The sequence below is a fragment of the Aythya ferina genome (genome assembly GCF_964211825.1).
Source record: "Aythya ferina genome assembly, chromosome: 19".
Lineage (NCBI taxonomy): Eukaryota > Metazoa > Chordata > Aves > Anseriformes > Anatidae > Aythya > Aythya ferina.
This window is the reverse complement of record NC_140309.1, coordinates 2,557,013-2,584,694: the sequence shown is the minus strand read 5'-3', so window position 1 is coordinate 2,584,694 and position 27,682 is coordinate 2,557,013. Positions and strand designations below refer to the sequence as shown.

The window sequence follows — 27,682 nt, the reverse complement described above, 5'->3', positions numbered from 1 at the left end:
CTCATGGGGCAGACTGAAGGGCCTCCCCTGTGTGCAGTTCCTCAAAAATTGGAGTGCAGTCCGGTCACTGGTCCAGTGGGCCAGTTTTTGTCCCTCTTTGCCTTCAAATCTAGTTTAAAGCCCTGTCAATCAGCCCTGCTAACTCCTGGGCAAAAATCCTTTTCCCCCTAATAGAAAGATGCTCCCCATCAGGAATCAGTAGGCTCAGTGTCATGTAGACCTTCCCATGATCAAGAAACCTAAAACTGTGTCAGTGGCACCAGCTTCGAAGCCACGTATTGATCTTCTGGGTTTTCCTGTTCCTTTCAATATTGATCCCCACAACTGGAAGGATGGAAGAAAACACTACCTGTGCACCTGATCCTTCAACCAATTCCATCTTCCCTAAGCTCCCTTCAGTTGAACAAAGGGGAGGAAGGATGGTTACCTTTGTTGAAGGAGGTTTAGCAGAAAATGTGCAGGTGTTTGCCAGCAGGCAGAGCCTTGCAGCCAGTCAACCAAGGAGGGCAACCACAGCACAAAACACCCCCAGCTGCAACCTTGCACCAATACAAACTACCCCCACGTAGCCTAATCCCTGTCCTTTGTTTGTCCTGATGCATTTGTCCTGGATCTTACAGGATCTACCATAAGCAACGATCCTGGCCTGGATCTAGAAGAGGAGAGGGGAATCAGGCTGAGCAAATCCCCATGTCCCTGATAGCAGCAGGCTGCATGTGGGCTCTTGCAAACTGCCCTGCCAGAGCTCTCTAGCTTTGAAGATATAATTAAATGCTGAGTGGAGCAGTAGCATGAACCCATGCACCCTCCATCCTGTGGGAGAGCCTGACCCTCAGCCTTCAGTCGACCGCTGTCTGTCCAAAAGCCTCCAGTTGGAGCAGCTCCCTTGCAGAATGTAATTAAATATTCATCAGGCTGGGAGAATGACAGAGTGGGAGAAGGGACAAAAAGAGAGAGGAAAAATGTGCATGGATTGCATTGCCCGTACCTAGGGGCAGAACAGAAACTTGCACCAGCTTTTAGTGCCTTCTGCATTAAACTGAGACCCTGCACAATCCCACCTGACTTCTTCCTGAGTAAGTCTTTTCCCTCACCAATCTCAGGATAATCTTGTTCTTCCTCCTCCTGAAAAGTTTTCTGCCATGGCACTGAAGTGATGCACACATTTAAATGGAGATGAGGATCTGCTGTGTGTAGACTGATAAGTATTCCCACATTTTTTTCTTGAGTTTGACCTCCAGAGTGCAGCTAGGTGATATATTTAAAGTTAATGAGCTAGTTGCTTGCAGCTCGGGTCCCAGGCGCACACAACACTCCTGTTTATTTTTATTCTCATAATAGCTAGCTGCAGTGACTCTCTGTCCCGCTCTCTGTCATTGTGTGCGTCCATAAAGTAACCTGGGCAATGATAACACAGTCTGGCAGAGGATGTTGCTGCTGTGTCTTGGACTGATGCAGAGATGTGCACAGACTAGCTCCATCCACGGGATATTTCTCAGGTGAGCATTTCAGTTTCAGAGATGTTAAGGTCAAAGGACAACAGCCCGACCACCGGCATGACCCAGAGAATTCCTCCCTAATTACAGCCCCAATCCACAACTTCTTCCAAAGCTGGGGAAAGTCCTTCATAAAACTGTCGACTTCAAAAACAGTTTTAATAAAAGAAATCCATGAACTTGGCTGAGAAGAACCGATAAAGCTCCTCTCCAGTAACCATACAGTTGTTTAGCAGTGGGGAAACTGAGTCACAGAACATCATCTGGCCAAATGTTCCCAGAGAGGAGACACTGGCAGAGCTAGGTGCTTGACCTCCCTCACCTGCCAACACAGTGATCCACGGGCATGGACCGTGCCACCATGTGCCCTGAATGGAGAAGGATGACAATGAACATCCCCTATCTCCAAAGAGGTCTGTTTGCATTCCCTGGGAGGTCTGTCCCCCAAGGCTGCCTGCACAGTGTCTCTGATATCCCCAAACAAGGCACACATAGAAGCTACCATTTCTAGTTTCTCTTGCTCCTGGGGGACAGTGAGGGCATATTGATTGGCCACTCTTTTACTGTTTACCAGCTCTGTTCCTCATCCCCATGGCTTTATTGGGTCGTTTTTGTAGCCAGAGCTGAAGGAAGGGATGAAACGTCTCCACTGGGGCTCCCTCTCTCCCTTAAGGGCACCTCCAAGTCCCACAGTATTAGGAGCAACTGAGCAGGGCTGGCTGTGTAGTTCAATTCCAACTACATATAGAAGAATAGCAAACTGTACAGACATAGTTTCCCAGAGAAGAAAATTTGCATGGTGTCTCAAAGGCCTGAAGAGAGCCCAGGAAGATGGAGCTGGGGGTGCATCCCTAACTGCACTGAGAAAAGGACCTTGAGAGTCGTTCAGCCTGACAGCCCCTTGGCTTCTCTGGCAGGGAAGGGGAAACAGCTGCAGAGAGCTTGTTTGCTTCCTCACTAAAACCAAAAAATCTATTAAGTGCCCATATTGATGGAGGAGGATGAAGGTGTGCCCTGTTCCTGCTCCACTGCAAGCACCAGAACAAAGAGGATGCTAGGAGAAAAGTCCAACAAAACCAATGACTTTGACTGCAGTAAAAAAAAATAAAATCCATCAGGCACCATGTGAGCAGTGTGTCAGCTTCATGTGACCCCAGAAAGCCACAGGCTGACCCAGTTACTGGCCCTGTGCTAGCTGTCCTGCAGGGGAAGGCAGTGCGTGGCTGCTGCCTAGGGCTTGCCCTGCTGAGCCCCCCGCCCTGCTCTCTCCCCTCCAGGACCTTCTCCCCATGCAAAGGCACACCGAAGTAGGGCCACAAGGGCTCCCTTCTCAGGTCTTTGCAGAACTGCAAAGGCTTCTGCATCCTGCAAGCTGTAACCAGTCGATCCCTTTGCCAAGTGGATCAAGAGGAGCAAAATCACATCCTGTCTACACCAGACTTTAATTAGTTTTGCTCACCAGGCAATCCCTGCGTGCATCATGGCAGCTATCAGACAGCTCTGCACAACTTCAAGACGGCCAGTTACGAATCACAGGCTTGTTAAAACAGAGGAATGCGTGTGCTCCCTGTAGCATATGCATGCACTGCGTCGAAGACAGATTTTGATATTACTTATGAACCTCTTCCCAGTACTGAGCTGCAAATCTGACTAGCTCCACCAGCAACAATAATTTCTCTTCATTCTTTGCAGTGAGAACACATAATGTGATAATCTCCATTTTACAAATCAGAGCAGACATGGAGAAAGTGGCCTCTATAAATAAAGACAAGTCACATCAAATACATCTCACCCACCAAGTCTCCCAGCTCAGCAGCACACATTAAAGGACAAGCACACTGAAATGCTGCTAGATCATTTCTCATACACAAAAATCACAGGCTTCTGAGTACAGAGGGCAAGCCCAAAGTCTGCAACAACCTGTCCATTCTTTCTCTATTAATTTTGCACTTTAACATGGAAATTGTTTCTGGTTTACCACAACCAGCCTGGCTAGAAGGGGAGGAGGAGACGAAGACATAAAAGAAAGAGAGAGAAGAATGTTTTTAGCCTTTGCAGCTTCTGCATGCCATCATTGTCCCACACAGGGCATTGCTAGCTGATCTTCCAGACAAGAAAACATTTGTCCATGTATCATCAAAAAGCAAATCATCACCCCTCCTGCAGGCTGCAGTGGAAAGCTCAGCATTCATTTAAAAATTAAGAGAGATTTGTTTTCTCTCCAGTTCTCCCTGTTCATGCCCTTCAGTTGTCCCCATCCCTGCGGCACCATCCAGCATGCGGAGCTGGGGGAGTACCCAGTTGAGTTGGGAGTATCCTGTTGTCCCTTCCCTGGCACAGGGAAGCGAGGGCAGCCAAACCAGAGCAACAGTGACACAACAGCTCAGAGAACTTTTAGGGAGATTGCTAGTATTCTGACACCATCCCTTGATGCCTCCCAGTTAGGTTGGTGTAGTTTATTCCCTTCCCAAAGGGGATGACAGCAAGTGTCAGCATGCACCAGAGTAGCAGGCAAAGCACAGGAGAGCAACAAAACTGCAACCCCACTGCAGCCACGGGGCTGCCTGAAGCTGGCTGTAGCTCAGACCTGACATCCACGAGAGCTGCCTTCCTTCGGAAACTGCTTTGCCAGGGTCACTATGTATAGTTTTTTATCTTCTTCCCCCCTCTAAAATTTATTGGTCCACAAAAAGACTTCAAAAAGCAGCTTGGGAATATTCAGAATTTGAATTTGGGATTTCTTTTAAGTTTAATTGCTTGGTAGAATGCCACAAGAAGTGCTGTATTGTCACTGTTACTGCTGATGTGTCACATAATGTGATGAAGAGGTAACAGGTAGCTTGCTTGTACACTGATGGAGCCAGCTTGTCTTTTGCTTGATCAAAGTATTTCCTGTTTGTACAATAACAAACAATTTGACACACTGGATTTTTTTTTTTCCAGTCGTGTGTTAGCCTGAAGTTATTTTTTCAGGGTACTGAAAACCAGCTGCTCCTCTAATTAGTACATTGAGTGCTTATTTTATTCCTCAGATAAAAGTGTCTGATGTTGTAACGAAACAGTTTGACACTTAAGTCACACATTAATCTATTTTATTGCTAATGTCTGCTTAAAGAGTAGGCATCCCGGATAAGGCAACACATTTAATGTGCCATTTCTCTGCATTTTTATTAGCATTACTGCCAATTGGAAGAATTTACCAAAAAAAAAATCCCTTGCCAGCAAATAAATATATAAAATATTTTACTTTCCACAAACTGACAGATCATTTCAGGTCATTCTCCAGATTGCAGAAAGAAATATATGCACCTCTCATAGTTTGCAATGTTTACATCATGTAATCCCTAATTATGTCTAAGGATGAAGCAAATCAAGGGTATAAACTAAGGTAAAATCTGGCCTCTATTTCCAGACAAGAAAAGCAAACAATATGTCCCCATAAGGCACAACACGCTGGAGAGGTGCCCACCTATACTGAACAACCTTCTGCTGGCAAACAGTCATGCACCACCTCTACTAAGATGTAAGCAAAGCTTTGGTCTAACATGAATCATGCTCGGAGCAATGGAAACACTATTCCTCCCCTTCCTTCCCAAACAGAGGCATTTTTGCATTAAAAAACCCTTTGCCTTCTTTTCTATTTTGGTACTTAATCTCCCCCATCACAGCAATGCCACAGCCTCTCCCAGTAGTTCACGGAAGGGTATTTCTGATGATTTATAAGCTTTCTCTAGAGACCTTGAAATATTCCAAGTATATTCTCGTTTTTCTCCCTAATTCAGTTTTTATGCCAGCTATACTATTTTCCCCAGTGGCAGCTGCCGTCCTCTCCAGCTGCCTGAAGCACACCTTGCAGAACACCATGGCGAGTTGGAAAATAGGGTGGAGAAAGTGTTTTTAGGAAATGCATTGGATACTCTGGCCTCTGATGCCTGCCTTCCTCCGGTGAGACCAGTCAAGAATTAGATATTCAGTAGCAATGTGGAAGCCGTGCTGGGATGCCAGATGCAGCTGGGAGGCTGAGCCTTTGCAGGCCAAGGGCTTGCCCCATGCTGCCGCAGGCTCCTACTGCTCATCTCCTGTTGCAGCGCGGGGATGAAACATCTCCTGCCCCAGCAGGCCAAATTTACCCCGGCTATTGGGGTAAAAAAGCCAAGTTGGTGTGCATCCACATGGTTAGCCTCTTGGGAATATTCAACGACCATCCCTGTTGTTTCTTATCATAGGATTTGCTGTGAGTTTGTAATTGCACACACACGGGAAAATGCATATTGTTCTTTTTGCCAGCCCCAACCCACACTGACACCCATCTTATGGTTTCTTGGCTGAACTTCTGTCCCTCTCCCCCAGCCCTGTGGCAGCCTTGCTGTGCCATGGCATTGAACCCAAGTTTCTCCATGTGCCATAGGCTTTGTGGCATAGACCAATCCTCATCGCCATAATCCCGATGGACAGGAGTATCCTCTGGGCCCTGGAGGACATTTGAGAGCTCTTGAGCATCATTAGCATCACCCCACTGACATTCCCCGTGGGCAAATCCACTCACAGAATCACAGAATCACAGAATTTTCTAGGTTGGAAGAGACCTCAAGGTCATCGAGTCCAACCTCCAACCTAACGCTAACAGCCCTCCACTAAACCATATCCCTAAGCTCTACAAATTCATTCACTCATTACTATCATTTCCACTATGTCACTGCCAGGGCTGAGACACAGCCCAGCATGTCTGCAACATCACCACATCCATGTTTAATGGAACCTGCAATATTTGAAATTAAATTATCCCTTGGGATTTGACGTGGCTCTTAAAATTTTCGTGGGGAAAGAGAGGATGCTTCCACCTGTCCCCCACTCAGAGCTGAGAAGAAAAGGGAGGAGCAGAAGAAGAAGGAAACGAAAGGCTTATTTTCCATCGGAAGAATGCAGTCAGTATAATAGGGATGTAGCCAATCATAATAAAACAAAACACAATTTAGAAAATTTTTAAGTGGTGGCCAAAGCGAACAATTCATGACACAAAGACAAAGGTCAGGTAATCAGATGCCTGACAAATTTCCCTTTTGGTTTCAGCTGCTGTCAGGAAGCTTCTCGGGGAACATGGTCTGTGCTTTGCTGCACGTATCACTGCACCAAGAGCAGGATTTGCTCCCATGAGTAAAGACAGATCTGGCTTGGTCAGGACGTAAAACAAGAAACCTCTAGGGAGAATAACAGACTGAAGGGGAACACTGCAAGCAGCGCCTTGGCATCAAGGCAACCCGTGAAGGCGATCCCTCCATGCCAGTAACACAGTGGTACCCTGGTGAGAGGCAAAGTGAGAGGCTGCTGGGGTGACATCTGTGATGGGAGGGTGATGGCAGCACTCATCACCTTCATGGAGGCATTAAAACCCTGAGACATCTCTGAAGGCATTCTTAGCAAGATCCAAGCTGAGCAGTTGCCATTTTCACTCAGGTTCAAGCAGTGTTTCCTAACCAACTAAATTTTGCCTTCAAATGCAATGAATTATGAAATGCACCTCCATTTCTGCTCTGATCTGGAGCTTCTCTGTGCATTACTGAAAAGCTGCAAGCTTCAGCCCCAAAAGCTCTGTCACTGGGCAGCTCTGGAGCTCAGCCCTGCATTGTTTACCAAGCTCAGTGAGATCCTTTCTGGCTGGTGACATACAGGTGCCAAATGTTCATGTCATATTAGCTCATGCACAACCACAAAAGCACTCCAGCATACAGTGCAACATGTTTGGTCCAGCACAGCGAGGCCATGCAGCTCCCACACCTCAATGGTCTCTCCACCCTGCAGCCTGACCCAGATGCCTGAGCCTCCCTCCTTATCCCCACAGAAAACAGTGAGCAACGAAAACCAAACAGGCCAGCTCCAATTGCTCATTATTAGAAGCCCATCAGTTAAATAAGCCACGGCAGATACTCTGCCATCCTGCAACACGAATGCAATCCCAAGGTAATTTCTGACGAAAACCATATGTTTGTACTAGGTCTGTTCGGGCTGGTTCAGATTAAATACAAACCACTGCCAATCGTATTACCTCATTATTAGCAGACACTGGCAGCAGCCTTGTGTGGAGAAGCGTCTGTCTGGCCACACTACCTGCTGTAACATCAGGTACCTGGGGAAGTGCAGGAGGATTACTGCCTCCCCCCTGGCTTTCCTGGCCCTGGGGACTCATCCTTAAGTGGGGCCTTTCATCCAGCTGAGCTCCCCACCCCCCCAGTATTGTGCCAAAGCCTTGGAAAAATTCAGCAGCCCCCAAGAAGAGTATACAGGAGGCAGGGTAATGCTGTCCCTGGGAGCGCAGGGCATGCACAACACCCCCCAGAGCTCACTGGGTTCAAGCCCTGCTACTGAATAATGTTCTCACACAGTGGGAGAGGAAGGAGGAAGCTATTGCTGGTTCACACTGTGTATTTCAAGCTAAAACATGGAAAAAAAGTCTGGATATGACAAGACAACATTCCGAGACAATCCATTGGAGAAGTAGCCATAAGCTACGTAATATTAATTCAATCTGTATAGCATTAATTCAATTTGCAGGCAAGGCAAATCTTGCACATAATATTCCCCTATTCACTCAGTGCCTAAGGAATTTCCCATTACCCAGTCTTGTTTTAGTGTCTGGCCCATTTGACCTTCACATTTCACAGATTTGGTCCCATCCCCAAATGTCCTGCCCAAATCACTGCAACAGCAGGCAGCTGAGACACGGGACCCAGAACAGGACCCAGCACCCCTGGACTGAATCTTTGGACCTGTAGTAACTGTTGAGCTGGAAGATGGAAGATCACTCCCCATCTTGGCAGAAAACACACCGAGCTTTCTGAAAGACCTCCAACAGGAATTTAACACCTTCCATCTGCAGCCCATTACTCTACATTTTAACTCCACCTCTCGGCTTACAGGTCCCTGCACACTAGGAGTGTACAAGGAGGAGTGCCAAAGTCTCCAGTCTGTGAGACTGAGAGTCAGGGAATAACTGGAGATGAATCAGAACTGGCAGCCAAGTCCACAGCACTCTTTTTCCAAAAAAACACAGAGTTTTAGTAAAAGACCCCATGAATTGGCACCACACTGAGTCTGGCGTTTGCAAAGTCTAAAGAGAAATCACCTGGTCTGCTAGGAAAGGCCAGAACATAACAAGGTGCAAACAATCATTTCTGGAGAAAATGCTTTTAAAAGTGATTTTTTTTAAATATTTTTTTTTTGGGTCTTTTCTTTCAGGAATGAGATCACTTCAACAACTGATCATCTCCATCCGCCAGATTTTGCATTATTTGCTCTCCTTGCCTAGGAGAGCCTCTAAACACCCTCAAGGAGGTTGTCACCCTTCCTCTGCCTGATGAATACAGTTGTACCCTGCATCTCACAGGGGTATTCAATTCTGATGTCTCCAGGGAGGTTGGAGCTGACACCACCTCCCATGGACTCTGCTCTTCAGTGGTCTCTCAAGGATGCCAGTGTCACATCAGCATGCTGCGCATCCCCCCTCAGACCAGGTCTGCATCCAGTGTGCTTTGCTTTGGCATTATTTCATTTACCTTTCCTCAGTTTTTCCACCCTGCTACATCTGCCTGTAGAAGGGAGGGAGGAGGCTGGATTTGTAGCCCAGCCTCCTTGCACCAGGAAGGTTTCCCTTTCTGCTCTGACCAAGGACATTTTAAAGACAGCCCGCTTGTTGCGATCAGCTCTGATTGTAGCTTTGCAGCAGTTAAAAAGTCCCCCCTGGCTCCATCGTCCTGATGCTGCATTTCTCAGCTCCAGTAAATGGTGGGTTCTGTTTCTTTTATTACCTCTTTGTAATCGTTCAAGGAGCTCTCACAGCAGGACTTTGTTCAGAATTATTCCACCCTTCTAAACTTCTCTTTCAAAACCCAGCAACACTTCATTACGACACAGCACAGCTCCCATCCACAGCATCTTTTACTTGCAAGAAGCAGTGAGGCCGTAGGACCATGCTGCTTTGTTGGGTGCCAAGGTCATGTCCCAGTAAGCATCACTGGGCCAAGTGCTGCCCAGGAACAAGCACAGAAAGGTTACAACGGTCTTGCAAAAGAACATTTTCAGCTTTGCAGAGAAAGGTTGACAAAGCTGCTTTATCTTCTTCTAACTAAGAGCCAGGTCCTGCACTTTGGCCACAACAACCCCATACAATGCTACATGCTTGGGGCAGAATGGCTGGAAAGATGTGCAGAGAATCTGGGGGTGCTGGTTGATGTTCACCTGAACATGACCTGCAGTGTGCCCAGGTGGCCAAGAAGGTCAATGGCATCCTGGCTCGTGTCAGGAATAGTGCAGCCAGCAGGACCAGGGAGGTGATCGTCGCACTGTACTCCGCGCTGGTGAGGCTGTACCTTTACTGCTGTGTTCACCTTTGGGCCTTCACTACAAGAAGGACATCAAAGCCCTGGAGCATGTCCAGAGAAAGGCTACGAAGCTGGTGAAGGGTCTGGAACACAAGTGCTGTGAGGAACGGCTAAGGGAACTGGGGGTGTTTAGTAAGGGGAAAAGAAGGCTCAGGGGAGGCCTCATTACACTCTGCAACTACCTGAAAGGAAGGTGTGGGGAGCTGGGGGTCAGCCTCTTCTCGCAGATACTTAGTGATAGGACTAGAGGGAATGGCCTCAATTTGTGCCAGGGTAGGTTCACGTTGGAAAATGGGAGACATTTTTTCTCAGTAAGAGCAGTCAGGCATTGAACGGGTTGCCCAGAAAGGTGATGGAGTCACCGTCCCTGGAGGTGTTCAAGGAAAGGTTGGACATGGTGTGTAGGGACATGTTTTTTTAGTGGGTGACATTGGTGGTAGGGTGATGGTTGGATGAGATGATCTCAGAGGTCTTTTCCAACCCCAATGATTCTATGGCTCAATGGTTCAAGGTTTGGTCAAGGTGGGTCAAGGGTTGCCTGAGAGGCAGGTGTATGTACAGGAGGTGGATGGCTTGTGCTCATCTTTACTTGTTGTAGTGGATGGCAACACCTCACCCAAGCGTCCACCCAAGACGTTCCTCGGTGACCATGAGCTCTCTGAGCCCCACACATGGGCTGCAACGCACTGGGAAAGCCACCCTGTGCTGGTAACAGAGAAGAACAAAGAGTGAGTACTCACCGTCCATGTCGAGGCGTTGCATGATAATCGCCAGCTCCACCTCACTGGGCATATATCCCAACGAGCGCATCGCCATGCCCAGCTCCTGCTTGGATATAAAGCCATTCCCATCCCTGTCCAGCACCCGGAAAGCTTCACGGATTTCTGCAATGGAGAGGGAAGAAGAGTTATTATGGTGCACGACTTCCTGGTCAATGTACCTGTGCATAGGGGACAAAGCAGCAGCATATATTGCCTTTTTTAATGTTGATGTGACATATTTGATAATTTTGAGTCAAGGTAATCATATGTTCATGGGTGCATACACTCACATTGTATGCAGATAGATTTATACAACAGCATCAATGCTCACACTACCTATTTTCTGTGCAAAATTATGTATTCATTCCATGTTGATCTCCTTTCTTTTCTGAAGCATCTGCCCCCAGAGCCATCCTGCTCTGCTGGAATGCCCCCCTGCACACCCCAGCCCCAGGGGCTTCTCCAGCAGCCCTTCTCCAAGCCGCTCAGCATGCCTGCAAGACAAAATTACTGCACATCATACCAGGCCCTGACATTTCCTACACAACTACGTGCACAGCAGCAGTTGGGTGCCGACTGCCTCCCCTGAGAGGTGCAGGGCTCTGCAACTGAGTCCTCCTTTGCCCAAAAAATGCAGGTGTACATCTTTTAAAGTGTACCAGGGCATTCTCCATCTCTCCCTCCTCTTCCTAGCTCCTCTCTAATTTACAACTGTTTCAGCAATAAACAGCCTCAGATCAATAAAATGCTGACAGTGTCAAAGGAATCACTTCCATCATTCTTCCTCAGCCTGGCTCAGATTCTGACATCTGACTTTGTTTTGATTCCTAATTCTGGTGTGTTCCCCTCCTTCCCCCCCTCCTCAGCATTTAATATCTGTTATCCCCTTGCATACCCCTGTGAATGACCACACGAGTCTGCCACCTCAACAGCTCCGCGCCTTTCCCACTTCTCACAGGTCTCGTAACTTGAAGACCACCACTGAGCTCCCCATATAAAGTGGCTTTGACTTGCAAATGCCAAGCAGAGCACTTTGAACATTTTGGCCAGCTGGGAGCATGTTTACTTGAGAATATTTGGTTGGAGGTGGGGAGAGAAAAAGGCACTGAATTGTTCGTTTTGGTTAAATGGTCTCTGCATCATGCTGTGGAGAGGAAAACACAAGATGCCTTATTATTACATCCTTTGAGAAGAAAGTCAACAATTAATTGGTTTGGCAACCACATGTCAGTCAGCCCTTCATGACCTTTGCTGCGATATGTTTATTATTAGTTATTTAAGGTATTGTCTGCCTACCTATCGCAGGTGCTGCCTGCAAAAAAGAGCAGCTCATCAGTGCAGAGGTGCCTCCACCACAGCCCCTCCCAGCAATAAAACCTGCACAGCCCTGGGGCAAACATGAGTGAAGTCTCATGGATGTTGGGACAAATTATCACCTGGAGATGTCCTCACCCCCTCCACAGACTGTGCCTCCCAGGTGAGATACACAGCCCCTGTCCCATGCTAAGACAGAGGCTGTGGAAATCCCACTGCTGGAGGGTGTATTGGGAGAGATGAAGGGTGGTCAAGAGGCAGCAGAGAATGAAGATGTGTGGGAAACCACCATGTGGGGCTCTCTGCAGCTTTGCTCAGAGGAGTTTAGCATTCACGTGAAAGCATCTCATTGGAGAAGTAGGAGGGAAAGCTTAGCAGGTTTTGCAGGAGAATAAAACTAAAAAATAATGTATTCTTTACCAGAAAACAGATTGGATGAAAAACGCCCGACCAGCTCTGGGTAGGTCAGGCATTAAGCCTCAAAGGCAAGAAAACATTCTTGGTCCTGCCATGGAGTCCATCACACCACCTCCCTCTGTTCCCCAGTGATAACGGAGGGATGCTCTTTGGTCTTCATGGGAAAAAGCTGGAAGCTTCCTAGAGCACCAGGAAATTACTTGAGTGATGTGTTTGCTAACACCTTATTTAAAACTTTACAATCTAAAGGCTGCTTCTCAATCACCTCCCATCAAAGTTCACCACCTCCCTTGAAGACTCCAGTGCCTTAGCAAAGTCTATGCCAGTTCATGTAAGCTGCTCTCTGTTATGTGCAACACCCTGGTGATGTGCCATGGCCAGGGCACCTCTGTGACGTCCTGCTAAATCTTCATCATAGCTGTGGCTATCAGGATGAGCTATGATCAATTTTTAATCCAGCAAAAGAGCCCACTGATGCACAAAGGGTAAATCCTATTACTCTCAGTGCATATTGTGCCAGATCTGCAATATCTACACTTTGGGTGCAGGTATGCATCAGCTGTGACTCCCCTAAACTTAAACATTTGCCTGGATCCACTTTGTCTCCCTGCCAGCCCAAGCAGTGTAAGCTCAGCGATATGAAAAGGTGGTGAGGCTGCTCAAAGCAGGCTCGTCTGGAAGTATCAGTACATAATGCAGAGAGCCTTTGGAGTAGGAACAAATCCCATTAGACACTGCCAGCTGTAGTGAAATCTATTTTCATATGATGTGCTGAAAGCTAAAGTGCAGTAAATATTACATTGAAATCAATTAATTTTAAAATAAACTTCTGACAGCTGAAGATGAAAACTAAAAATACTGCAGGGAGCTGAGAAAGTGTTTTAGAAAATAAAATAAGAGTCTACCTTCAGAAAAGTTTACACACAATTTAGACTGATCCAAATTATATGAATAAATTACATCTGTACAGGAGCTTCTCAGTAGGATATCTGAGTTTCAGTTTAGCAAGCATTCTCTCCAGATACACCAATTTCAGAAGTTGCATTTAACAGCACAACAAAATTTGAAGCTTGTTTGGAGGAAAAAAACAAAAAACAAAAAACAAACAAACCAAACACATTAGAGTTCTAGCTCTGCTCCATGCCTTCCAGAAACGTGAACTCTTGACAAAACCTGAAATAGCCTTCACACACCAACTCCTGACCCCAAATGGAGCTTTTTTTTTTTTTTTTTTCTCAAAGTCTATAAATACCACTTGTGCAGAGGTATATTTGAAGAGCTATTTATAGGTTGAACACACTGTACACGAAGCAGCTACGACCTCACAGTGCCTCCTCTTTATCTTTACATGTACCACCACCTCCTTATCAGCTTTTCTTTATAGTGATTCCTGCTCCTCCGACATACTTGCAGGCACTGCCCTGAACGGCATCCAGCACATGAGCGACCAGGCTGAGCATCCTCCTCAAACACAGCCCTGCCAGCGCTGCTGTAAAGCCGTCCCAAACCACAGTCCATGAACCTGCAGCACCCTGTCTGGTCCTCACCTTTATTTCCAGCTGTTAAATTTCATTACCCAAAGCTAAAAATACATCGGCACTTTCCCCATATGACTTTTCCAAATAAGTCACCATAGCAACTGATGCTCCTGTCTCAGAACTGGGCGTGGATGTGGTCCATGGAGTAAATCTCTCAACAAAGATGCTGCCTGGCTTGGGAGAAAGTTTGAGACCTCTGCCATTTCTGCTGCCAGCTGCTCTGCATGGGGATGCTTTACTCTGATCAGGAAAAACAAAGCTCTGTTTTGTCTTTTAAAGGAAGAGTAAAGACAAGAGGGGAGGGGGGATTGGGTGCCATAGTGATGCTGCTCCAGCAGCCCAGCCTGGATGGCAGCAGCCCTGAGCATGTACACCTGGATTACTCCTCCCTTGGGGCATTAGTAAATACCTATTCCCCACTTCACTTTAGAGTATCTCCTTCTACTCTTGTATATAGGAAGTTGACACAGAACTATCTTAATGGGTAAAGAGAAAAAAAAAAAAAAAGAGAGAGAGAAAATATAGAAAGAATTAGAAAACAGGAAGCCCAGTTTCCTGCCTGAGCCCCAGGTATCATTACTTCTCAAGGAGCTCAGCCTAGCCCCTGAGTGCTCTTCTCCATGCCTCAATTTCTCCAGCCCCTGGGAACAGCAATACTGCTCTTCAGTACAAGGTGATTTCAATATAAAAATGCTTGGACAACAGGAAGCAACCATTAGGAGCACAAAACCATCTCCCTCCCAGAATTAAATCAAATACCACCAGCGAATGACACTACTGCTGAGACACAGACTGTCCGATGGACCATGTGTGATGTATAACGCTGAGCAGTGTTCAGGTGAACAAGGGAGAGCAGGGATCAGCATCGGCTTCGTCCTGATTAACTCCTTCAATGATGATCTCATAGAGGGGGCGGACACAACATTAATTCAATTTCCAGGTGTCAAGAGTTTCCAGGTGTCAAGAGTGAAAGAGTTGCCAGGACAATAAGCCAAGCAAGGACACAGTGCTGTGTGAGCTGAGAGCAGAAGGGCAATCACCTGGGAGTCAACGGGGCAAAGACGGGGATGGGGTACCACCACTGTAGGGAGCACTGGTGGGACCTGTGCTGCTTGTCCACTGATGGAGATCAGTCCCTTATAAGGCTCCTTTCAAGCTTCCCTGGGAACTAAAGAAGGAAACGTTTCCATTTCCTGTCTGCTCCAAGGAAAATGAGCAAATCCAGCCAAAATATCCTGCAAAGAAAGCCTGGTTCCATAACCTCCCATAGCTTTTGGAGGACTTGGGTGCCTGGTTCACCTCCTGTGAGTTGGGTTTGCAGGCATTGTTCTCAGAGAACTTCAGCCCAGTGTTTCTCTTCAGGCAGCTGGACATGCAGCACTCGTTTCCCAGTTATTTGAGCATTCAAAAGCTGTGCGTCAAGGGATTGCTTTTGACTAATACCCCTTCTTTCATTCCATTTAGCAGCTGCACCTTCAAGCACCCCTATTATGGGGAAATCAGTTACCCTCACACTCGTCTAGGATAAAAGAAGGGAAGAATCGGGGAAAGGAAGATTTTTTTTCTAATTACCTCTCTGAAGGGCATGAAGGAAGACCACCGTTGGAGTCGGACCTGACATCCAGTCTAGCAAGTCGTTAACTCTCTGCATCCAGCAAGACCCAAAGACAACATCCTCATCCACCCACTCTTTCCAACACACTGCCCTTCAAAACAGCTTTCCACAATCACAGCAGCTTTGGGTGTGCAGGAGGTGACCTTGCGCTCTCCTTCCAACCTCCCCAGCTCATCCCTTCTTGAAGTTCAGTAGCAGCTTTATTTACTGATGATTTCCCTGCGACTGGTAACTAGAGGCAACCATCATTATTTCTTGTTTTGCTTCCTGAATGAGAATGAATCATGATGCTCCAGGAGATAAATTCAGCCTGAGCCATCGGTGTCCACCAGCCACCCTCGGGCACTGCAGATGGTTTCAGTTTACTTCACTGGGTATAAATACCACCCTAATAAATTTTGTAATTACACTGTAACTACCACACCCTAAGTGCACGGTAATTACAATCAGAGTCCTATATGGTTATTTTCATTAGTATGATAGGAGAAGAAATACCACCACCCTAAATCTTGCGAGTCATCTCATTCTCTTAATTGCAGGTTTGGGCACCAAAGTACAAACTGAATGATCTAAAAGCTGCAAATAGCACATCCTTGAGTGAAGTGTTAAGTAAGCCTCGTAACTACAATGCCTGTTTAAAAAATTGGAAATTTCCATCCCTCCATCTGCTATTCTTACACTTCTGTTTCACCACAAATTGCAATGAAGTGCCAAAATAACTAAATTTTTCATCTAATGGTAATGCTCCCTGCTCCTTCCCCCCTCCCAAAAAAAAAAAAAAAAAAAAAAATCTAATTTAAAGCGTCAAAATATTTCATTTGGTTATCTCCAATCTCAGTAAAACAGTTCAGCATCCCAAAAAAGTTTCGCTGCAATCTGGGGCCACATCAACCTGAATTATCTGAAACACTGCAGCATTGCACTGAAGCTCAGGATTTAAGTGCTGTCAGTGCGGGTCCACTCAGCATCACCAAAAACATGCACAGACCAAGGCTGCAGCTGGAAATGGGGTATAAATGCCTGGTCTTAAAAGTAGCCCCAGAGCTATGGCAGCTTGGATAGAGGTAGTTATGTCAAACAGACAAAGCAAACTGGTGCTAATCAACTTGATGAAGTATCTCAGCTCAGAAAAGTCTGCCTCAAAACTAAGTGCCTTGTTTTATTTTTCCTTAGAGGGACAGGGCTGTTTCATACATAACTTCGCTGGATTATTTTTTTTCCTTTCATGGTAAAATATGATTTGTGGAAATGACATTTCCTGTGGTTATGTTCCCAAACATATTTAACACTTTCCAAATAACCTGCAGGAACACCCCATTACCTTACAAATGCACAACATAAAGGCTATCTGCTCATACTAGATATTGGAAGCTTTTAGTACAAGCAACAGGAGCTGGATTGGGAATATCTGAGGATATTTACTCTGAGGACAAGCCAGTGTGGACAGCAGCAGTCACACTCCTTTGCATGAGGATGCTCCGCAAATGTGGCTTCATCCCTTCTGTGGACAGCGCGTGCTGAGCTGTTTGTAATTGCTTGAGTCCTGCAGTGTTGCACGGAGCCAGCGGGGAAGTGCTGTGCTGAAAGCCAGCTGTCAGAAGAACTTGGCAAAACAGCAGCTTCCATTCTCCCTTATAAATTTCCCTAATGTGGTCAGAGACAAGCAGGGCTTCTGCTCAGCTCCATCCCAGAAGGATGCATAAGGTCAGAGACACCATGCTTTGGCCCTTGACCATTAAATGATGCAAAATAATTCAATTTCCAGTGCCTAGGAAAGGCAAAGGCTGGTCCTAAGGCGGAAGGGTTGAATTTAGGGTGAAAGAAATGCAAAGGGGGTTGGAAGTGATGGAAATGGCAAGAGAAGAGCAGGGCTCAGCTTGCTGAGGCACTTTGATTTCCATCTGCAATGCACTGAGGAGAGGAAGGAGACATCCTGGGGACAGAGAAAAGCTATTTGAGGTGAAGAGCAATATTGGTCCAAGAACAAATGGATATGTGCAAATTTAGCCTGGCAATTAGAAAAAAAAAAAGTTTCAGAATGCAGGGAGCAGATGCACACAGGAGAAATGACTGCAGCATTTCAAAATGTGGCTTCATCCGTTCTGGACATCTTTGGTTTCTCTCACCGAGTCACCTCCAGCAGGAGAAACCAGCTTCACCTCTTCCAGCCCATGCCCCTCCTCCTCAGCATGCTAAGAAAAATATTTTAGACTACAAATGTTTGCTCCAAATATATCAGCACACACTTTAGTGGTCACAAAAACAAAACAAAAAGCAATTTTGTGTTAATTCTTCATATGTTAACATGCTGAAATGTATCATCTGTCTATCACTGTTAAATAACTTTGCCCAGATCTCTGGTCCTCTTTATGTATTGCTGCATTCTTGGCTTTGTGGTTCCACTCTCTCAACCAAACGTCTCACAATGTAGCCCTTTTTGAGCATCCACAATCCATTATAAATAGCAGCATTAGGATGGATGTTGGCTGCATAAGCAAATGTCTCATTTCTATTCATTGGATAGAGAGCATCTTTTTAAAGGTCTCAGCATTTTATGCAAGACTACCATGTATCACTGTCACTCTGCAGGAGATGGATTTGCAGCCAGTACTGCCCATAATGCCATTACCAGAGGGGCATTTTGGTCTCCTGGCACAGCCCATGGGACCCTGTATGCCTACACGTACACTGGCTGCGGTGTTTGGTGCAACCATCAGATGTCCTTCTGTGCACAGCTGATGGGAGGAGAGGGCTGTATACCTTCAGACACATAGACACACAGGGCAAAATATGTAAATCCAGAGAGTTCTACAAGACCCTCACATTCTCCTCTTGTTCTTTGTTCTTCTCCTTTCATAGAAAATGTCCTGGAAAACGCCATGCATTCAGCTCCAGAGGCCCACATCTGTCTGTCTCCAGGCCCACACAGCTCAGCCAGCGTGTGCTGCCCATGCTGGTTGGGCTTCAGCTCCCTTCCAGCTCAGGTCTCTGCGATGGGACTGTTAACGAGGTCGGCAGTCAGACTCAGAGTTTTTGTGAGGCTCTTTGCAAGTGTTGTAACCCAGGATGTTCTAAGTAGAGTAATAATGCATTACTCATCCTTCATTTAGAAACAACAAACCCAAACCAACTCCTAAAAATGAAAGATCACCAGTATGAAAACAGATAAATTTAGTATGCGTTATACAGCTTCTGTTTGCAATTACTGAACCTACTACTAAATAGGAATAAGGAGAGACCTGATTTCCCCTGTTTTTCAAAAAAAAGTCAATCTTTTCTTTCACTACCTCTTCATAACAAGAAACAACCTCTATCCTCCCCTCATATATATATATATATATATATATATATATATCTCAAAACAACACACTTTCCCTCCCATGACACTGCCCCACTTCAGGGGACCTCATGCACAGTACATATTTTCCTGGGAATAGCTGAGCCATGTAGAGAATTGTTCAACTTCAAAACATTTTTTTTTTTTTTTTAAGCTGGCAAGAAGTAAACCTGTAATATCAGTGAGCTGCTGATTTAGTTCATTGACATCAATATTCAATTTATCATCAGAAATGAAACATTTGCTGGACATAAATAGGTAATGAGCTTAAGACCCTACTCTGCAGCATCTCAGAGAATGAGAGTGATTTGATTCAATATTGCTTATGAATGGCTCAAATTAATGTTGAAGAGATAATAGCTGCCCATATATATATATTTAATATATATAATTTGCATCCCATACTGATGCACTGTTAGAACAGTCTTCATACATTTCTAACCAAAATGAGAGTTTTAGTCTGCAGTCTTGGCTGGCAATAACTGCTTAGGAAATACAACCTCTGCCATCACTTGCAGCTCTTTCTGTAGACTTTGCAAAGGAGGCTTAATTAGAGCTTGAGCACTCTCTGTTGGAAATTTACTGCCCAATATTCAAATGTAGGTACCTGCCATTTAGAATAATGTCCTCAGAACAGCTACGCAGAGACCCATTTGTTACGAGCAGCTCAAACACCCAGAGCATTGGCTCTGACAATGATGATAAGTTGGCATCCTTCTGTCTTTCCTAAAACGACCTCACGTCAGGACAGGCAATACCTCGGGCAAGTTTTACTGGAGTTCAATTGCTTTCTCAGTCACTCTGCCTTTAATTAACTTCCACATGGCTACCCAGTGGCGCATTAAACCCAACTTAATATGGACTTTATACGGTTATACTAAGGACTGGGGAAGCATCTCAGTCCCTGGCAGTGGCTGCTCTGGACTTTTGAGATAGACCCACACACCTGTGATATTCACTGCAGTGAAATATTACTCATTGCTCTTCCACCAACTCTTCCAGGTGGAACTGGAGGCACAGCTGCAGACATTCCCCTATTCCCTTTCCCATCATCACATTTTTCCCCAGGTCTTGGGATTTATTTCCACTACTTGTTTCTCCAGTATTGCCACCTAAGGTGAGAGACTGTCTCTTGGAAGGACCACGCTACACCTATGATTTAATATTTTTCAGTTCAGAGTTGCCCGTCCCTGTGAATTTTCTGCTCTCCAAGTCCCATAATCTACTCCATCCTGTAACAAGACAGTTTTTCTCCTCAAAAGCCAAAGTGATTATAACACATAAATTAAATTACTGGGAGCACTTCTTGTGCATAGGAGCTTGGCAAACCAGATCTGACTTTAATGCACCCTCTCCAGCTCTCCCTCTTTACTGTTTCGAGACTCAGGAATATGAGCTTCTGCCTACGAACAAACAAGCCCAGCCCAATTGGAGGAAGAATGCAGAGCAAGCTCCATTTCGCAAGGAAATTTTCTGTGAAGTATTCAATAACACCAGAAATGTTGTCTCGGTCAGAGTGCCAGAGACAAATTGGAATTTCTGCTATTTATTCACATAAAATCAAGTTCTAATGAAGGGAATTTAATTCTTATTTTTTCTCTGTCTTAACAGTCCCTTCCAACACAAACTATTCTATGATTCTCTTGCTTTGGGCCAACTTTTTTTTTTTTGTTGTTTGTTTCCTCCTTATTTTCACTTCTAATTGCACAGTCAAAATTGGGCACCTCTGGATCTTTTCTAGCTGACAGTCACTACAGCCTCCAAACTCCGTGAGCACTTTTGCACCAAGATGATCTTCAGACGTGCACAAATCTCTGAGAAACTTTAAACAAACTGCCAGCAGAGCTGGGCTGCACACCTCTCTCCTCATCACCCACATGACCAGTGCTCCATCACCTCCATTGACACCTATTAATTACACTAGAAATTCCTTTAATTACCCAAACAGCTTCAGAACTGCCAATAACACCCAGATAAAGAAGGATCCTCTACAAAGACCAGATAAAACCAAAGGCTGCAAGCTGAGTAATGCAGACAGTTGTAAGAACTCATTGCAGAAGCAGGGAAAAGGAGGATGGAGATGGAGCAGCTTCGAATACAGCAGAGGCACTGCCCGAAACAGTAGCTCTGCCGGCTGGGAAATTGCAATCCTGTGCTTGGCTGAGTTTTGGGCAGCTCAGCTCTGCACTGCCTCTTCCCCAGCCTTGCAATGGCCATGATCAAGCCACGATGGATAAAAAGGGTTAATTTCAAATATTCCGGCTGAAATATTGCACTGATCTACCCATCTGTTTGCTTTTCTTTGTGTGTCTTTACAGTGTAACAAAACCAAAGCTCATCTGTCACTCCTGTTCGGGAGCTGTTTCCAGAAAAGGCTTCACTGCAGCGAAGTCCCAATGTTTCATGGCCACATTTTTTAATATTTAAAAAAATGAAATTAAATTCAAAATGAAATATTGTAGCATTACTGAAATGAAGCTCTTTTATTATTTTCAGTTGAAAAGGCCATTGTCAACAGGGAATGCAATCACATTGCATTTTTCTGATGGAAAATGGTTCCACTGGAAGAATTACAATCAGCTGGAGCTCCCTAGCTCCCTCCATACTGTTTGGTCCAAGTTTACTGCTTTACAAAGTATAAAGCAATTTTAGAAAGCTTTTCCCATCCCAACTGCAAAGCATTGCTACCACACACGCATTTAGGAACAGGAAGCACTGAAATGCACCACAACAACACTTCCAGACCCTATGCAAAACTGATAAAGCTTTAGCATTTTTTAGCAATTCCATAGCATCCCTTTATGCGGATAGCAGCAAACTCATTGCAAATCACTACAAAATAGAATTTTGCTCTGGGCTCTGTTACCTGAGATTTTCATTCTGTCTGTCTGAAGTTCCATCGATAACAGCAAAAGTTGTTTCTATACTGTATTAAGAGATATTGGAGGGGAATGGTAATTGCTGTGGTCTTTATCTCTGGGCAGCATCCAGCCACATGTCCTGGCATACGGGATATGTTCTATCATTCTGCATCTGCTAACTCCAACCTGTTGTCTTGCTGATATGGTATTGTGCTAGACCAGGGCTCCCAGGCTGCTATACACAAACCATGAGGGGAGATCTGCCTAGTCAGTCTCCCCAAAGATGCTGCTCAAACAGCAGAAAAATTGTGGCTGAGCAGGTTTGCAATGCAAAGTCAGAGGAGTTGTTGCAGGGGTCAGGGTGGGACTCAATAAATCCTTTCCTAAATCCCAGAGGTGTCCTTCAGGTTGCACTCTGCTGGGGTAGGTTATGGACTGAGAAAATGCAGCCGGGAGGAAAATGGAAGGGATTTTCAGAGTATTTATTGCTAAGTTAACTTTGAAATGCCTGGTTTGCATCCACACAAACCTATTCCTGGGCTTTCTGGCTAAGGAAATGGCCACCCCAAGTCCCAGGGTTTTCCTGAACCAAGCATTGCCCAGATAGATTACTAGCCAAAGAAACCAGACAGGGATGTTATAAAATTTGTTTAAAACATCCATAGCTGGAAATATAAATGGATAATTGAAAGGTGTTCCCTGATAAAATTTATTCCAGTGATCAGGATATTTGTATTTTGAAGGAGTTTAAGTGAAGCATAACAGGTCGCTGAGATACAGACCCTCACAATGTGAAAGGCTGCACCTGCGTGTCCAGAGACCACTTTTCCTTAAAGTGCTTAATAGTAGGTGTTAGAGAAACTTTTCAGGTTTCAGATAAACTGTGTTTATCTTTTGCAGAAAATGGGAAAAATACTGTATTGAAAACTTGCATCTTCCAAACATTTTCAGCAGAGTGACTGAAATATTTGTTCCTGTTCTGGTTCTTTGAACAAAAATACAGTTTCTGCGTATCAAAGGCACATAACAATAAAGCATTCTTAAGAACAAATCTCTGTACTTTTTCTATGTTGTATACCTGAAAGCATGCTTTGAGAATTCAATTTTAAAATATGTGTTGGAGGTGGGCATGGTCAATCCAGCTGAAGAGCTGGAGAGGGATTTCTTTACCCATGAGCTTTAAAGACAACTTAAATAATGTTGAAATATTTGTTTCCCTTTCATTTTCTACTTTTCAGTAACACTTTTTTCCCTTCCTTTCCTGTCCCAAAACCAGGAATGAGTTTGGCAACTTTTCCTCTGCTGAAAAATGAAGAGAAATACTGCTGGCACAATGTAAGAGACATGAGATTCAGGCTCTTTGCTAGTAGTGACTGTTTGCAGTGGGACATAGAAGACAGCTAACAACCTTGCTCTCCACAGATCATCAGGTCTGTTCAAATGAGGACACTGGCTAGCAGAGTAACCTTGCTTGGGCTCTCCAAGTTTTAACACCCTCCAAAGCCATTTCCATGGGAGTAGATGAATGTTAAACACTTGCCAGGACATGATTCTTTACTAACCAAATCCTGGGAGCAGCCCAACCAGACCCTCAGCGGTACATAAAAGGTAAGACAAGGGGAACTCCACCTCTGGTCAAGAGGAAGCTGGTTCTCTCTTTGCAGGGGTGATCTTTGGGGAAAATGCACTAAAGATCACACATCAGACCTGAGAGCGATGCTCCCAGGACACAGCCAGGACTATGTACCTCCCCACCTTGCCTCTGACAGTGGTACCCACATGAGGGTGAAGTTAGCAGTATGCTCCCTCCGTAGCACCTGCTCTAAGCCTAGGAGTATTTAAGCTTTGAAGAAGTCAGTGACAACAGGTAATAAAGCCCCAGTAACTGCTTGACTCCTGCAGGCCACAGGACTGAAACATATTAAAAAACATGCATTTTTTTATGGCTAAAACATCTGTTTTACACTGCAGAGCAGGCTCAGTGCCTGGTGCAGGAGGATGGATTTTCTGCAAGGGATCCAGATTTTCCCAGCCACTTCAATCATCCAGCTCAGGCAGCCTCTCTTCACTACAGGAAAGGCTACAAGGACTCTCAGCAGATACCTCCTCCCTCCTTGTGTTCATGAAAATATACCATACTTTTTCCAGCCAGTGTTCACTGGCTATATTGTGGCATGTTTGTATTGTGGTCAAGCCTTCTCCTCTTGGCTGGCACTTTGGTACCCAGGTGCAAAAACCCAGCTCTCCAACAGCTATTAGGCTGTACCCACCATACACACCACAGGCGCACCCCACATTTGGGTAAGGACACCCAAAAAGGCTGACTTAGATGAGGAACAGCCTTTATTTTCCAACTTCAGGAGTAAACTCAGTACTTCACACCACCGTGTTTCAGCCTTGCCCCCCTTTTCTTTAGGGCAATCAGTCTGTGCACTGAATGCTAAAACCACGTCAGGGAAAGAAAGGCCTGGAGACTTAGAGATGTCTTCATCTCCTCTGGGCCACAGTTCTTCCCCCCGTGGCCTTCATCCACCCACAGCCTACTGGGCACCATCAGTGACCTAGACCACAATGAACTGGTAAAAGAGAGAGAGGAGATCTTCCTTCCCTCATCCAGTCTCTCACCTGGCTGGGTGAGCTCACTGCCCAAGACAGAGCTCCTTCAACCCGTGACAACTTAGTGATGAACCCCTCATCACTAAGTAACTGATTGCACTGTGTCTCCACCTTCACCAGCCTATGAATTGTGTCCCGTGGCATATGTGGAAGGAAAACAGCAATAACACACTGAAGGCAAATGCCTTCAGGAGGAACAAAACCTACAGTGGGATTCATGTTCAACAAAAATTTGGATGGAGAGAAGCCACCCATACGACTGATGGCAGAAGCATGCAGTATATGGGATGGCATATGGCCCTCCTCTTCCTTCCACCACCTTTGGTGGAAATGAACCTGGCTTACACCAGTCAAACAAGACAAGGATTTGGCCGTAGCTCCTGTTTCCTATATGCTGGTTCCCATCCAAATTAATGCCAACGTGAGAGCTAAACACAAGAGCTGCCTTCCTGAGAATGAAAAAGCAAAGCTGAAAGTACAGTAAGTCTCTTCAGAGAGGATGGTTTAATTAGCTGGCATGATATCAAACCTGAATGACTTCTGACATACAATTATGGTGCATTGTTTAAGCTTGAAAAAAAAGGTGTAACTTGCCTTTGTCATCATTTCAATCTATGTTCACTTGATACTTCAGAAATCACGTTCACATCTCAGTGGCCATTTCAACATCTCCTGGTCCTTGGAGCAAATGAACATTTCTAAAAATAACATAAAGTCTCCTAACCTGAACACATAATCAAGTGCATAGGCTGCAATTGCATTTCAGAGATGATATTAAAATTCAAATGTGTTCCTTCCAACCACGCATAAGTCCAGCTTAAGCTCTACTTGGGCGGAAATAATTTACACCTGGCCATCCATCTCTGTCTGGGATACAGAACAACACCTGAAGTGGGGGAGCAGCCTTCCCCAGCACTGCAAGCCAGAGTGCAAACACAGCTATACCTTATCTACGTGACTTAAGGTGCTGGTGCCCTGCTGAATCCCTAGGAAAGACACCATCAGAACACATTATGGCTAGAAAATCCTCAGGCAGATTCTGAGCTTCCTCTCACCCATCCTCCCTAAATCACTGTCCTTACATGCATCCCAGCTGCGCTCCTGGCATGCTCTTCCTTTGCTGGGCTGCTTCGCTCCCCTCCTCTCCTTCCCCTTGCACTCACTATGCAAGCGTAATCCTTCTTCCCCAGTGACCTGGTGCCATCTCCTCCCACCCTCTGTCTTTGAATAATTTCTAATTTATTCTCCTTCTCTCACATCAGCTTCGCGCTGCCCATTTCAGCTTTCTTCAGTTCCCTCTTTTCTTCTTAACTGCCTCTTATGCACGGCAGGAGAGAGTGCCTAGCTGATTTCTGGCTGCCATTCAAAGCCATCCCTTACCATTCAGGAGCTCTGACACTTCTCAAGACCAAAACACATTAGGGAAGATAAGGGATGATTGCGAGCAGACACACCTCCCCCCTTTCTCTGCACCCACCAGTTTGGGGTGGGAATTAGGATGAGAGACACAGCCCATTAGAGAGGTGGTAATACAGCCTGCAGCCATACTGCTCTGAGTGTGCAATGCCAGGGTTAGGATGTGGATGGGGGAGCAAATCAGCCAGAAAGATAAACAGGTGGCTGTCCTGCCTGAGCCACTGCGGAGCCTGGTGTTTCTGGGCATTATGAGGTCCTGCTCTGCAAAGAGGCATAATGATACTCCAAGACGCACAGGGCAGACAGGTACTATCTGCTGTAAACATAAAGCCCGTATAACTAAAGTACACCTGGCTAAATAGCTTAAGCATAAAGGAAATTTATTAATACATCAGACTTGAATGTAGGCATAAGTAAAGCCTCACACTGGGTGCAGAGCAATTTATACACATAAGCAAAATAGATCAGTCTCACATTTCTAGAAAAGGACACCAGATGTCTTTGACGTCATCCAAATTATCTCTATTTTTAAAAGTTACTCTTTTCCATTTGCTGCCAACTCAAAAAGTCCAATTTGCCAAGATAATATATCTAGTGTGGATGAAGATTTCCAAACTTGAAGTATCAGTCTCTTAGCAACCGTAGTACTCTTTGTATTAAAACTGAGCACAGTGAAACTGTCATCTTCTGCAGCCTTTTATGCGCCTAATCAGTGAATTCCCATTAAACACACAATATTGGAAAAATGGCATTTAGGATTCTAGAAGCATACAGAACGTATGTATATACATATATCCCATATTTTCTCTCCACAGAAGGACAGAGTATTTATAGTAGGTAGACATGTCAGGGAAATATGTGCCATATCTTATTCATGCAACGAACTAGATAGAAAATGAGAAGCTGAATGTAACAAAAGGTGCAGCAAGAGCTGATTAAAAAAAAAAAAAAAAAAAGAAAAACAAAGAAATCCTGAAAAGAACTTTCTCTTCCAACTGGGTCTGATTCAAGGGGTGGCCTTTAGAAAGTGGGCAGGGATGAGATAAAAGAAAGCCTCCCTCTTCTCGTCTGCTACACTTCCAGCCCAGTGCTGGAAGAGCCATTTGATGCCTCCCTTTCTCCAAGCCTACAAGAGTTCTGGAAAGGGCTTCCACTCCCACGTTCACATCTGCTTCTTCCAGCCCTGCACAGAAGCTCAGGCTCCTGGTAAGCTTTCCTTGGGAAAGTAACACTTCAAGGTCCTCTGCAGGTGTTACAAAATTCTGTGGAACCCTTTTGACTGCAGAAGGGGTCACACACACACACACCTGTCTCTGGGTCCCCTGTCCTTGAGCTTGTGTGCCACCTTTCCAGGGATTCTGGGCATTTTCCTTCACAAATACGAAGAAAACTTCAGAAAACAAAATGGAAATGTCTCCTGAGAGTAGTTCAGTCTAAAGTTGGTTTCTTACCTCCCTGCAGCCCTGCGGGGCTCCAGTCTCACTTGAAGACCAAGCTGTGCCTTCATGCTCTCCCCTTCAGGGCCAAGCTTGAAGGTGGCTTTACATCAGTGAAATCCCCATCCTTCCAACTGCAACGTGAGCAGAACCAGAGCCCCAGGGTTTGCACATATGAGGACCAGGAGACAGGACCAGCTTGGGAGATTAGGCATTGGGTATATCCCTCTGCTGCAGGCTTTTAAGATGAGGAAACCACGTTTAGGATAGGGTAGGATAGGATAGGGTAGGATAGGATAGGATAGGATAGGATAGGATAGGATTCTTTTGAAAGGACGCTCAGAGATCATCCAGTTGAACTCCCCTACCACCTCAGGGCTAACCAAAAATCAAAGCATGTTAACGAGGGCATTGCCCAAATGCTTCTTGAATGCCGGTAGGCATGGGGCATCAGCCACCTCCCTAGGAAGCCTGTTCCAGCTTTGGCACCCTCCTGGGAC

At 45.4% G+C, this 27,682-nt stretch overlaps 1 protein-coding gene across 3 annotated transcripts in view; it reads right to left on the bottom strand.

Annotated features, from left to right (window-relative positions):
- Positions 1-27,682, bottom strand: part of CALN1 (calneuron 1) — a 192,388-nt gene that overhangs the window by 68,131 nt on the left and 96,575 nt on the right. For all 3 annotated transcript variants that reach the window (XM_084492997.1, XM_084492998.1, XM_084492999.1), the window contains one exon: positions 10,612-10,755. In XM_084492997.1, the coding sequence (XP_084349123.1) occupies positions 10,612-10,755 (144 nt within the window). The remainder of the gene's footprint in view (positions 1-10,611; positions 10,756-27,682) is intronic.